Genomic DNA, 12,390 nt, shown 5'->3' on the forward strand with positions numbered 1-12,390 from the left:
CCTGTGGTATGAGACGCTACCTCCGGGTAGATAGTGTTGGAATTAAACTGGAGGACACCCAGCTGGTGTCCACTGCGTGGTGTGTGGGAAAAGCCCTGCACCTTCGGTCACAGGCGTTTCCTGGTCAATGATTGCCGTGGTGCTTTGAGAGCAAAGGAGAAACTCCGGTTTAGAATTTTTCCTGAAACATTCCCGAGGTCCCTAATGGATCTGCCTTCTCCTTGCCACCTGCCAGAGTCTTATGTTTGCTTTTAATATAAAATCCAAGGTTTCTGGCTGTAAATAGAGGGAATAGTAGGGGAAAATACATCTTTTCCATCTTCCCAGAAGCACGGTCCTGGTGTGTTAGTCTTTTTAATAGATTTGTAATGATACTGAACTCAAAATAAATCAAGAGCTACTAAAGAAGTTTTTTAGGATATCATATAATTAATGCCCCAGACCAACAGTTCCCTACCACACACACAATGGCCTATTGTATCACAGCACTCAGGACAATTATATTTCCACACTAATTTTATCATTCAGGGTCAACACATCACTAAGAAAATGAAACTGCTAATGTCACTCTCTGAATTTTTCCCACTGTTTTCAAAAGTTTCCTTCAGCAAAACTTAGTTTCAAAATATCACAGAGCGAAATGTTACATTCTATGGAAAACGTGAAGTGAGTAAAACCCAAGTTTATAAATCCAAGGAAAGAAAAGAGATCAGAAAACAGACAACCAGCAGTATGTACTATGGGTACAAGGTCACTTTGTAGCAGTTTGGTGAAAGGAGGAATTCTTTCCTCTGCTACAAAGACCAAGAAATACTTCACTGAAAGACGGGATAAAATTCAAGCTGCGAATTGCTAGGAGCGGGGACAGTCTCAGAGACAGAAACGCTGTAAGCTCCTGTGAGAACAGAGGAAAGACAGAGCACACAGGACGAACTGCAAATCTTGCATCAGGGCTCAGGTGCTAGCAGGCAGACAAGAGGAGCGGTAAGCTGGGGAGTGCTGGAGGGGCTCTGGGCAGGGAAGCTGACCAGATCCACGAGGCCTGGCAGAAACACCCCTCAGTGAGGTGCAGAGGAGACAGCACCAGGGAAGCCAGCGTTGAAACGAAGCTGGAACCTGCCTGGGCCAGCGTTCGCGGCCAGCTGCACCACAGAACTCTGTCATCGCAGTGATGAATCCATTATCCTAAGAATCAACAGCTGTTTAGGCGTGTGTGTGTGTACATGTGTGTATGTTTGTACAAAATTTCTTTTTCTTAGAGAGGGATGTTATATGAAATCTCAATACAGAAAGAAGAACAATTTTGATCTGGCATCATAAATTTTCAGCCAGGCATGGTAGCTCATGCCTGTAATCTCAGCACTTGGGGAGACCAAGCAGGGAGGATCTCTTGAGCCCAGGAGTTCAAGACCAGCTTGGGCAACATACTGAGACCCGTGTCTCTACAAAAATAAAAAATAAAATAAAACACAAAAATTAGCCAGGGGTGGCAGTGCTGTAGTCCCAGCTGAGAGATGGGAGGATTGCTTGAGCCCATGAGGTCAAAGCTGCAGTGAGCCAAGATCACACCACTGCATTCCAGTCTGGGTGACAGAAGAAGACCCTGTCTCAAAATAAATAAATAAATAAATAAGATGGGCGTGGTGGCTCACACCTGTAATCCCAACACTTTGGGAGGCCAAGGTGGGCGGATTGCTTGAGGTCAGGAGTTCAAAACTAGCCTGACCAACATGGTGAAACCCCGTCTCTACTAAAAATACGAAAATTAGCCGGGCATGGTGGTGGGAGCCCGTAATCCCAGCTACTCGGGAGGCTGAGGCAGGAGAATCGCTTGAACCCGGGAGACGGAGCTTGCAGTGAGCCGAGATCGTGCCAGTGCACTCCCGCCTGGGCAACAGAGCGAGACTCCATCTCAAAAAAAAAAAAAAAAATTAAATTAAATTAAAAATAAATAAATAGGGCCAGGCGCAGTGGCTCATGCCTGTAATCCCAGCACTTTGGGAGGCTGAGGCAGGCAGATCACGAGGTCAGGAGATCGAGACCATCCTGGCTAACACAGCGAAACCCCGTCTCTACTAAAAATACAAAAAATTAGCCGGGCGTGGTGGCGGGCGCCTGTAGTCCCAGCTACTCGGGATGCTGAGGCGGGAGAATGGTATGAACCCGGAAGGCAAAGCTTGCAGTGAGCTGAGACCTACACTCCAGCCTGGATGAAAGACCGAGACTCCATCTTAAATAGATAGATAAATAAATAAATTTTTCTATTTCTCCAGAGAACTTAAAGATAACAAAGCGTAAAAGTGTCTCCCAAAGGCATTCAATGGGACTTAGGTGCTCGTTAACAAACACAGTTGACCTTCATTAAGTTTCTCCTGAACCACAGCGCACTAAAGAGCCCGCAAGGTCCCCTGGCACCCCGAGATTCCCAGGCGCCACTCCAGGAGGCTGTGGGCCGAGCCTCCCAGCGCACACTGCTCGCAAGCGGCCACTGTGCTCTGCAATCTCCGAGTATAATGTCGCTTTGTCCACTCCTGCTGAGGCCAGGACAATCAATTAATTCTCTTTCCCCTATCTTAATACCCACATTCATATTCAGGCCACTGTTGCTGGTCAATAAAGCAGAGGAACTCTACAAATGAGGCCTTGCACCCAGAAGGCACCCGTTCAAAGTCCTCCATAGAGGTGACCATGTGGACCCACGTGCACCTGGGGTTTTGCTGGTTGACCTTCCAGATACAAACCTTAACTGGCATTTCTTCCAAGATCTTTCATTCAGTAGGCGCTGATGTTCACCTTAAATCCACCCTCACTCCACTCTAGCTCAGCACATACACACAGTGGTAACTTAAGAGCTGCTTGTTGAGTTGAACTGAATCTTGGGCTCCTACAATTGCTGAATGTTAAACCTTTTTAGAAGTGTCTATACCTATGGGAACAGACTTCTAGAGAAGGATTATCTCCTTTACACAGCCTAAACCAGGGATCAGTAAATGTTTTCTGCAAAGGGCCAGACAGTAAATACGTTTGGCTTTCAGTGCTATCTGGTCTCTGTTGCAATGACTCAACTCTGCCATTACAAGGTGAAAGCAGCCATAGACAATGCATTTAAGTGTATGCATATGCATGTGGCTGTGCCAATAAAACTTTATTTACAACAACCAGCAGCAGGCCTGCATCAGCCCCCAGATCTGTAGAAAGACCATGTAATTGACCAAATGGTCTCCAGTCACACAAACACTAATTGTCAGGTTGAGGGTCACCATATTAAGACCTCAAAAACCACTCAGAAGCCTCTCCTGAGTGAGGCTAAAATAGAAACAAGGCCAGCTTGGGCAATGTAGCAAGACTCCATCTCTTAAAAAAAAAAAAAATTTAAATATTGACCAGGCATCGTGTTGCACACCTGTGGTCCCAGCTACTCAGGAGGCTGAGGTGGGAGGACTGCTTGAGCCTGGGAGGTTGAAGTTACAGTGAGCTGTGGTTACCCCACTGCACTGCAGCCTGGACAACAGACTGCGACCTTGTCTCAAAAAAATTAAATAATTATATAAATAAATAAAATCCCCCTCGCTCCACGTGTTTTGCAGGCTGTGCATTCACTTCTGCACCAACCTCTCATGGCTTTTAAAAAATGTGCAGTCCTCTCACGTCAGTCAAAAGTGTCGACTCTCAGCCACCCATGTGGTCTCTGCCAAAAAGAGCTGTTTGCCAGGCCCACCCACAGCATCACCACAATTCCAACCTGAAGCAGCAACACATACGACACAGCCCCCACCCATTCCCTAAGGAGCAGCTGTCATGGGGCTGAGGCCTGAGACTTCTATGTGGACTGGAAGGAGAGAGGTGGGCGCTCGCGGTCCTCAGAGCTGAACTGTCCCTCTCATTCGGCACCTTCACCCACAAGCCACCTTTGCCCTTCACAAAAGCCACCTGGGCTCTGCCTTGGACAGACAGCAGTCTGCATTCACAGGATGCAGGCCAATCTCTTAGCTAACTTCACCTGAACAAGCACTCACATTCTCCCTCCTCCAGGCACCGAGATTCCATAACCAGAAACTCCAGCGTCCTCTCCTGGGCTGCACTGCAGTTGTTCAAGTAAAGAGAAAGTTCTTAAACCAATTGCTCAGAAGCTCGCCCGGGGCTTAGGAAAGAGCCTGCATGAGCAAAGCAGCATCTTCATTCGCTGCAGAGCCCAGCCTGGGTTCACAGCATCTCTGAGGCCAGAGAGGACCTGGAGAACCTGAGATCCTAAATCTATCACGAGCCTTTCCTTGAAAAATCCTTGCATTTCGGCTTGGGAGGGAGGGACCTGATCCACAGAGAAACCCGTACTCTAGGTCCTGAGCCAAGCAGCATCAAGACCTTGGGTTCCCAAGGGCAGGAAGACCAGGCTGTGAAGCTGAGCGGCCCTGGCACTGTCAGGGACCGACTGTGGGAGCTGCCTCCCCTCTGTTAGATGCTGCTTCCCAGTCTGTAGGACGGCAACGTTGACGCCTCCCAGGCGGAGCCGTGAGAAAAGGATGTAGCCCAGGAGTATGGAGCCTGCACAGGGCCTGGCACGTGGCAGGAAGCCGCATACAGTGGCAATTACTGTTAAGTGTTGGAAGCGCGAGTTTCGGAGGCAGCCCGTCCCGTTACACACAGGCTACACCTGCTCTCCCACCACAAATCCCCCCACTACTCTAACGCGCCCCAGTAGAACTCAAATGAGGCTTGAATTCCTCTTCCGTATGACAAACTTCCAGCAGTCAAACAGTTCCTGGGACTGCGACTCCAGTCTCTCTATTCCACACCACAGAACCCCCCATTTTCTCAGTCCTGCCTTCTGTGACACAGATTCCAGGGCCATTGCACCCTGATTCCTTCTCAGGTGGGTCAGCCATCAGCATCCTCTAAAGAGGCCAGAGGCTGGGCCCATCTCTCTTCCACATCTTTGCCGTCCACCCATCCTTGGGTTCTGGCACCAAGAATACTGGGGTCTGCAAGGCTCACGCCAAAGCTCAGACTTCCAGCTGAGACAGATAGAGGAACTGTTTCCTCGCAGCTCGGGCAGATGCCAGGGAAGTGCAAACGTGAATCAGCCTTTGCCTTCTGTGGGTGAAACCAGTCATCAACCAGCCCCCTGTTCGACTGCAAACAGCAAAGGAAGAAATTCAATATGGCCAGGTCTCCCAGGTTGCTGAGCCCTCGGATGGCGGACGACTTATATTCACTCTTTACCATGGCCACCGTGAGTGTCCCCCACCTTCCCTCCCCTCGCCGTGGCCTCCCCATTTATTAGAGACTTGTTTGCTGGGGGCCCAGCTGAGCCTCCCTCCTCCCTTTGTAACATGCCTGCTGGTGTAATCTCAGCGACAGGCACCCAAGGCCAGGAGACAGATGTTTGTTTAGCAAAACTCACATGGTGCTTCCTCATTCTGGCCGCTGTTCTGAGAACTTTGCCAGTCTTAACTTGCTGACTCCTAATAATGCTCAGACAGGTGCCCTGCCCCTTTCTTCCCTTATTATACAGGAGGAGCCTGATGCAAAAGGAGGTGACACAGCCATGGCCACGGCTGTCAGTAGATGCCCTGATCTCCAGAACCTGTGCCCATGTCACATGGGTGAGGGACGCTGAGCCTGCCAGTCAGCCACCCTGAAAACAAGGACCAGGATGGATCCCACAGAATCACAGGAGTCCTTGAAACCCTTAGAAGAGGGAAGCAGAGGGACTGGTTCAGAGGGATGCTGTATAGGACAGACCTAACCGGACTGCCTTTTTGGAGAGAGGATAAAGCCAGGAAATCAGGCAGGCTCCAGAAGCCAGGGAAGTCTAAGAAACAGGTTCCTCCCTTCAGCCTCCAGAAAGGAACGCAATCCTGCAAGCTTTGACTTTAGCCCAGTGAGAGACTCATTTGGGACTTCTGACCTCCGGCCTACTTAAAGACAATAAATCTATGGTTTTAATTTTTATTTATTTATTTGAGACAGGGTCTTGCTCCGTTGCCCAGGCTGGAGTGCAGTGGTATGATCATGGCTCACTGCAGTCTCAACCTCGCAGGCTCAAGAAATCCTCTTACCTTGGCCAGGCACGGTGGCTCAAGCCTGTAATCCCAGCACTTTGGGAGGCCGAGACGGGCGGATCACGAGGTCAGGAGATCGAGACCATCCTGGCTAACACGGTGAAACCCCGTCTCTACTAAAAACTACAAAAAAACTAGCCGGGTGAGGTAGCGGCGCCTCTAGTCCCAGCTACCTGGGAGGCTGAGGCAGGAGAATGGCGTGAACCCGGGAGGCAGAGCTTGCAGTGAGCTGAGATCCGGCCACAGCACTCCAGCCCGGGTGACAGAGCGAGACTCCATCTCAAAAAAAAAAAAAAAGAAATCCTCTTACCTCAGCCTCCCACGTAGCTGGGACTACAGGTGCGCCCCACTACACCTGGCTAACGTTTTTATTCTTTGTAGAGACAGTCTCCCTGTGTTGCCCAGGCTGGTCTTGAACTCCTGGGTTCAAGTGATCCTTTCACCTCAGCCTCCTAAAGTGGTAGGATTACAGGCAGGAGCTACCATGCCCAGCAAATTTGTGTTGTTTTAAGTAACTAATTTGTTATAGCAGCAACAGGAAACTGACACAGATTTTGGAACTGGGAGCAGAGAGAGGCTGTCACGAACATGGAAGTGGCTTTAGAACTGGGCAATGGCAGATCTGGGAGGATTTGCGGATCATGAGAGGGCAGCCTGGATTGGCCTAAACAGATGGTTGGCAGGAAGGTGCACGTGAACAGCCCTGTTGGTGAGGAATCAGAAGGAAGCGAGCAGCATAGCAGAGAAAACCTGCATCCTCAGAGTGAACACCTCCACCAGGAGGCGCCAATCACAGGTGGAAGCCTGGGGTCGGAATGAGGACGGCGTTATCAGAAGTGGAGGAGGGAGGACGTGGTGCCAGAGAGCTCAGCTGAGTCGTGCCCCACAGCTGTGAGGGAAGCATAACCATGTGTGATGAAGTTGGATATTTAGCTGAGGAGATTTCCAAGCAAAGTGTGGAAGGTGTGGATTTTTCTGGCTGTTTATATTAAGATGAGGAAGAACAGATAGGATGAGGGAAGAATTGCTGAAGAGGAGCAGGACTTGGTGATGTGGGAAGTCCTCAGTCAGGCAGATTGCTGGGAGGCTCACACTAGGAGGCCCACCATCCAAAATGCCTGTGCTGGAGAGGAGGCCCTGGTGTGGCCACATAACCTTCTGCTGGTGCCTCAGAAGGACCCAAAGGCCAGAGGACTCTCAAGAGACCAGGATGTCTCATCTTTGCAGTGGCCACTATTCTGTCTGCCACAGCCTGGCTTCAGGCTCCCACACGCATCCATTCCACATGCAAAATGCACTCACTCGCTCCGACACCCAGTCCCCAGAGACACAGCTGGAGCTGGATGCCAGCATAGGGAAGTGGCTCAAGTCTGGGCTCCCTGCTGCCTTCCAAGCTGGCTCTTCAAGGGCCAAGTGCTGGGGATGCAAATGTGAGTCAGGTAGTGCCCCTCCTCCCACCACCCACCAGGCCACAGTCTTGAGAAGGGAAGGAAAACAAATGCGGAGGGCATTCTGTCTCCAGAGCTCTGGGGACCAGGCCTGTACTGGGCACACCAGCCGCTTTCTCATCAGCCTGTCGTATTTTCTTCAAAGTAATGATCAGATGAGAAGCTGTACCATTCACTTCTTGCCTGCTTTTCCCCTCCTCTGGAATCCAGAGCCTGCAGAGCAGCGGCCAGCCGGCCTGCTCACTGCTGTGGAACAAGGGCCCAAACAGTGTCTGGCACCAGGGAAGCTCAGTTTATATTTGCCAACAACAGGCAACACTTTAGACTGTCCTGAGCAACCAGCAGACAGAGAGGAGCACAGGGGTATGTTTTCTAGGGCTCTTCCTCTTCGCTGGGCAACCTCCTTTTGCTTCCTGGATGTGCCCGCCCATGCACAGCAACCACTCCACATGTGTGTGCCCAATTAGACGAGGGCTGGGAGGGACAAGTGCCCCCTAAAATGGCATAATGAGACAAGTGAGTTGGAGTTGGATGAACCAAAGTGTAAATCCCACTTGATTTCTGCTGTCTTCCCATCTTTTTTTTTTTTTTTTTTTTTTTTGAGATAGAGTCTTACTCTTGTCACCCAGGCTGGAGTGTAATGGTGCAATCTTGGCTCACTGCAACCTCCCCCTCCAGGGTTCAAGCGATTCTCCTGCCACAGCCTCCCAAGTAGCTAGAATTACAGGCGCCAGCCACCACACCCAGCTAATTTTTGTATTTTTAGCAGACACAGGGGTTCACCACATTGGCTAGGCTGGTCTCGAACTCCTGACCTTAGGTGATCTGCCTGCCTCAGCAGTGCTGGGATTACAGGCATGAGCCACCATGTGGCCCTGTCTTCCCATCTTTTTCTTTTTTCTTTTTTTTTTTTTGAGATAGAGTCTCGCTCTGTCACCAGGCTGGAGTGCAGTGGCGTGATCTTGGCTCACCACAACCTCCGCCTCCCTGGTTCAAGTGATTCTCTTGCCTCTGACTCCCGAGTAGCTGGGACTACAGGTGTGCACCACCACACCCATATAATTTTTGTATGTTTAGGAGAGAGAGGGTTTCACCATGTTAGCCAGGATGGTCTTGATCTCTTGACCCCATGATCTACCCACCTCGGCCTCCCAAAGTGCTGGGATTACAGGTGTGAGCCACCATGCCTGGCCCCATCTTTAACATGCAAATAATCACACCTCCCTCTGGAGGGCTGCTGTGTCAATGGAATAGGGTAATGTACGTCTGCCCTGCCAACTCTCTTCTCCCTCTTCAGCTCCATCCTGCCTTACAGGCTACAAGCAGCCAGGCACTGGGTGTACACCAACCCCCGTGCAATCGTTTTTACTATTAAACATCCTGTCACCCTCTACACACCTGCGCCTCCACCCCAGCCCACCCTGCCTTGTGTTGCTAAAAGCAACTTTGAAAATGGTTCCTCCTCCAGCTGGTCCTTATCGTTCTGCCTCGGTTATGACAGTTACAACAAAGACAACTTGAAAAGCAATGTCTGTGGGATGGAGAGAAAGTTTAGGAGCTAAACAAAAGAAGGAAAAGAACAGGGTCCCCTAAAAGTTAAATTCTGAATTTCCAACAATTAAAGAAAAGGTATCTCTTCCTACCTCTCTCTTCCCTTCAAGTACCCAGTCAGGCCACAGGCCACTGAGGAGGCAGGCAAGGGTGGCCTGTGTCCCTGCCAACTCTGGGCCAGGGCCGCCTGAGTACACAGGAAGTCAGGAATGTGGAGAAGGGGCCTGGTCCCCCTCTGTTCTGAGGAGTTCTAGTAATTCACCCTTAGGATCTTTCGAACAAGCAGCAGCAGCCTCAGATGCCAGGAAATGAGCTGCTGCCCCCAGGAACGCTTCAAGACATTTAGGGCATCACATCAGCACAATTGCAAAATCCTCTGGTGATCAAGATTCCAGCTGCATCATGTCCTTGGTGCTGAAGAAGCAAGAGGCCAGTCGAAACAAAACTGCTACTTCATTCCCTCCAATGCAGGGGCTGTTCTAGCACTGCAGGGCAGCTCTTGTTCCAGAAACACCCCGTGTGGTTAAGAGTCTGCCTCCAACGGCAGCCACTACAGGGGTTTCGGTTTGGGTCCCCCAGTAACACTCCTACATTAACCTTGCTACTTGTAAACCAAGGGCAGCAGTAAATCCCAGCCAGCCAGCGAAAGCAGCAGAGGGGCAAATCTTTGTACAAAAGCAAATTGGGTTCAATTTGACTTTGTACAAAGGCAAATTGGGTTCAATTTGACTTTGTACAAAGGCAAATTGGGTTCGTGAAGTGGGTTCGATTTGACTTCTAGAGCATGCGTTCCATCGTTAACAAATGCTCAGTGTGAGGGAGTCAGCTCAGTAAACCTCACCCTGCAGCCTGGGGCGGAAGACAGAATTGGAGCAAAGATCAGGGAAATGCACCTCTTTACCTGGGGGACATTGTTTTCACAAGATGATTGCCAATTAAACTAGTCACGATGTTAACTGGGATAATAATAATGAAAAAGCAAGCATCAAAGAAGGGAAAAGGGAGGGGGAGAACTGGAAGTACCTCTGTGAACTTCGTTAATTCGGTTTTAAAGAGATAATTAATTATCATCTTGTTTATTCAGCATACTGTTGCACCCAAGATGGCAATTTAAGAACTCTGGACGGGGCCTTTGGGTATATGATTTTTTAAAATGCTAACATAAAAGAAGTCTGAACTTTCAGAGTTTCAGGCTTCTAAAAATTCACACTCATTGAAAATGTGTCACACTATTTCCAGTTTCTTCATTCACTTACAATATCTTATTCTTTTGTAAGGAGAAGGAAATATATTCCATTGCAACGCTACAATCACCAGTGTTATTTTCCAAAGTTAAACAGAAAGCTTGAATTGAGATCCTCTAAGTTGTACTTTCGAAAACTCACAAATACTACACACTAAAAATAACTCATTACTTATCTTACAAATGCTTCCACCGGAAGTCACTCCAAACCCATATGACGTATCTGAGCCAAGATCAAGCAGAAGATTAACTGTAAAAGGCAGATATGCTCCGGTCTGAGAGGTCCGGAGGCTCCAGTTCTATTTCCTCTCTCCTGAGTAAACCCAGCAGGGGAACACTCTGTGCCTCATTTTACTCTTTCTTAAAAAGGGGCTAATAACACCAGCTCTGCTCACCCCTCAAGTGAGTCTTAAAGGAGATCATGTTCCTACGGGTACGTAAAAACTGAAAATACCCAACAAAGCAGCCACAGAGGAGCGTCTCTGGTTCCCAGGGCAGCAGAGCAGGAACGCGGGGCTCGGGAGCAAAGGCCGCTTAGGTACACAAGTGACCAGCGGGTTCTCTGCAAACTGGATTGTCGCTGAGGTCACTGAGTGGCTCAGCAGGCAGAGCTCAGCCCAACCAGCAAGGGAGGACGAGTGGGAAACCCCGAGAAGAAGGTATCTGCTGTCCGAGGCCGGGAGCCTGTGCGCGGCCGGGTGCCCTGCTGGAAGCCCCGCGCCCCCGGTCACCGGCGGAGCCCCAGAGCGGTGTGGCTCAGGCGGCGCCGACCTCACCTGCGGTGTCCCAGATGGAGATGTTGTAGGAGCGCCACTGCTTCAGGTAGAAGGCGCCGCCCACCGTGCTGACCGTGTCCGGGAAGCGCCGCTCCATATACCGCTGCAGCAGCGACGTCTTCCCCACGTTCATGTCCCCCAGCAGCACGATCTTGCTATCGGGCTTCCTCATCTTCCCACAGGAACCCCCAGCGCCCCTCACCCTTTCCCCGAGGCTGGCCGGCTCGTGCGCCCCGCGCGCAGCTGGTGGAGCGGACCCTGGACTCGCTGCGACCCGGATTCTCGGGAACGCTCCGGGACCTTCGCCTCCGGACGCCCGGGAGCACGAGAGAGGAAGCGCGTGTGCGCGCCCGGGCAGGAGCTGGCTACGGAGCCCTGAGCACACGACGGGGCCCGGACCGCGGCGGCCTCGCCCCGCCCCCCGGACCCTTTCACCGCCCCGGCCCCGCCCCCACCCCCCTTCCTCCACCGCCCCCACCCCGCCCCTACTGGACCTCGTGCGTTCGCAGAGTCGGAGTTCTCCAGCCTAGGGCTCAGCTGCCTGCAGGATGGAACAATGAAGTTCTGGGATCACCTTCCGCCTCTCCGCTTCTGCCCACAGCGGGGCTGCGGTGCGAGGAGCCTGGGCGCGGGGCCGAGCGAGGTGGAGGGGCTGGGGCCCTGGGAACTCCCTTTCTCTCTTCCCACGCTCCTTTAGGAAAAACCCAGTGTTCCTCCACGCCGACCAGCTTGCGGTCGATTTGCTTCTCCAGCGTGTGTGTAGGGTGCAACACCCTCAAGGTCACTTGAAAAAGTTTGCTTTAACATGGCGTCTGCGGAACCCGTCCTGAGGCTCTCACTTTAAGAGATTAGAGATGGGGGCGCATTTTAGTGGACGGTTTTGCTTGTGGAGGATTTTTGCTTTTGCTCTGTTTTACTTTTGCAAGAGCCTTTTATTATTTCTACCTGAAAGTGGACAGTCTCTCCATTTATGCTAAGAAAATTTGACTTATGGAAGTTGGCAATCGCCACTTGAGAAATATTTCCTCCTTTTTTTTTTTTTTTTTTTTTGACCCCCCCCCCCCCCCTCAGAGTCTTGTTGTCCAGGCTGGAGAGCAGTGCGCGATCTCGGCTTACCGCAACCTCCGCCTTCCGGTTTCAAGTGATTCTCCTGCCTTAGCCTCCCAAGTAGGCGGGATTACAGGCATGAGCCACCATGCCCGGCTAATTTTTGTATTTTTAGTAGACACGGGGTTTCACCATGTTGGCCAGGCTGGTCTCGAACTCCTGACCTCGTGATCCACCCGCCTCGGCCTCTCAAGTCCTCCTTC

At 50.9% G+C, this 12,390-nt stretch overlaps 1 protein-coding gene across 1 annotated transcript in view; it reads right to left on the minus strand.

Moving 5' to 3' along the window:
- The window catches only part of RAB20 (RAB20, member RAS oncogene family), a 37,376-nt gene extending 25,842 nt beyond the window's left edge, over positions 1 to 11,534 (minus strand). Inside the window, exon 1 of the mRNA XM_017868197.1 lies at positions 11,081 to 11,534. Within this exon, the coding sequence (XP_017723686.1) occupies positions 11,081 to 11,252 (172 nt within the window). The 5' untranslated portion in view covers positions 11,253 to 11,534. The remainder of the gene's footprint in view (positions 1 to 11,080) is intronic.
- Positions 11,535 to 12,390: the final 856 nt, after the last annotated feature.

Source organism: Rhinopithecus bieti, unplaced genomic scaffold (genome assembly GCF_001698545.2).
Source record: "Rhinopithecus bieti isolate Rb0 unplaced genomic scaffold, ASM169854v2 scaffold_3734, whole genome shotgun sequence".
NCBI lineage: Eukaryota > Metazoa > Chordata > Mammalia > Primates > Cercopithecidae > Rhinopithecus > Rhinopithecus bieti.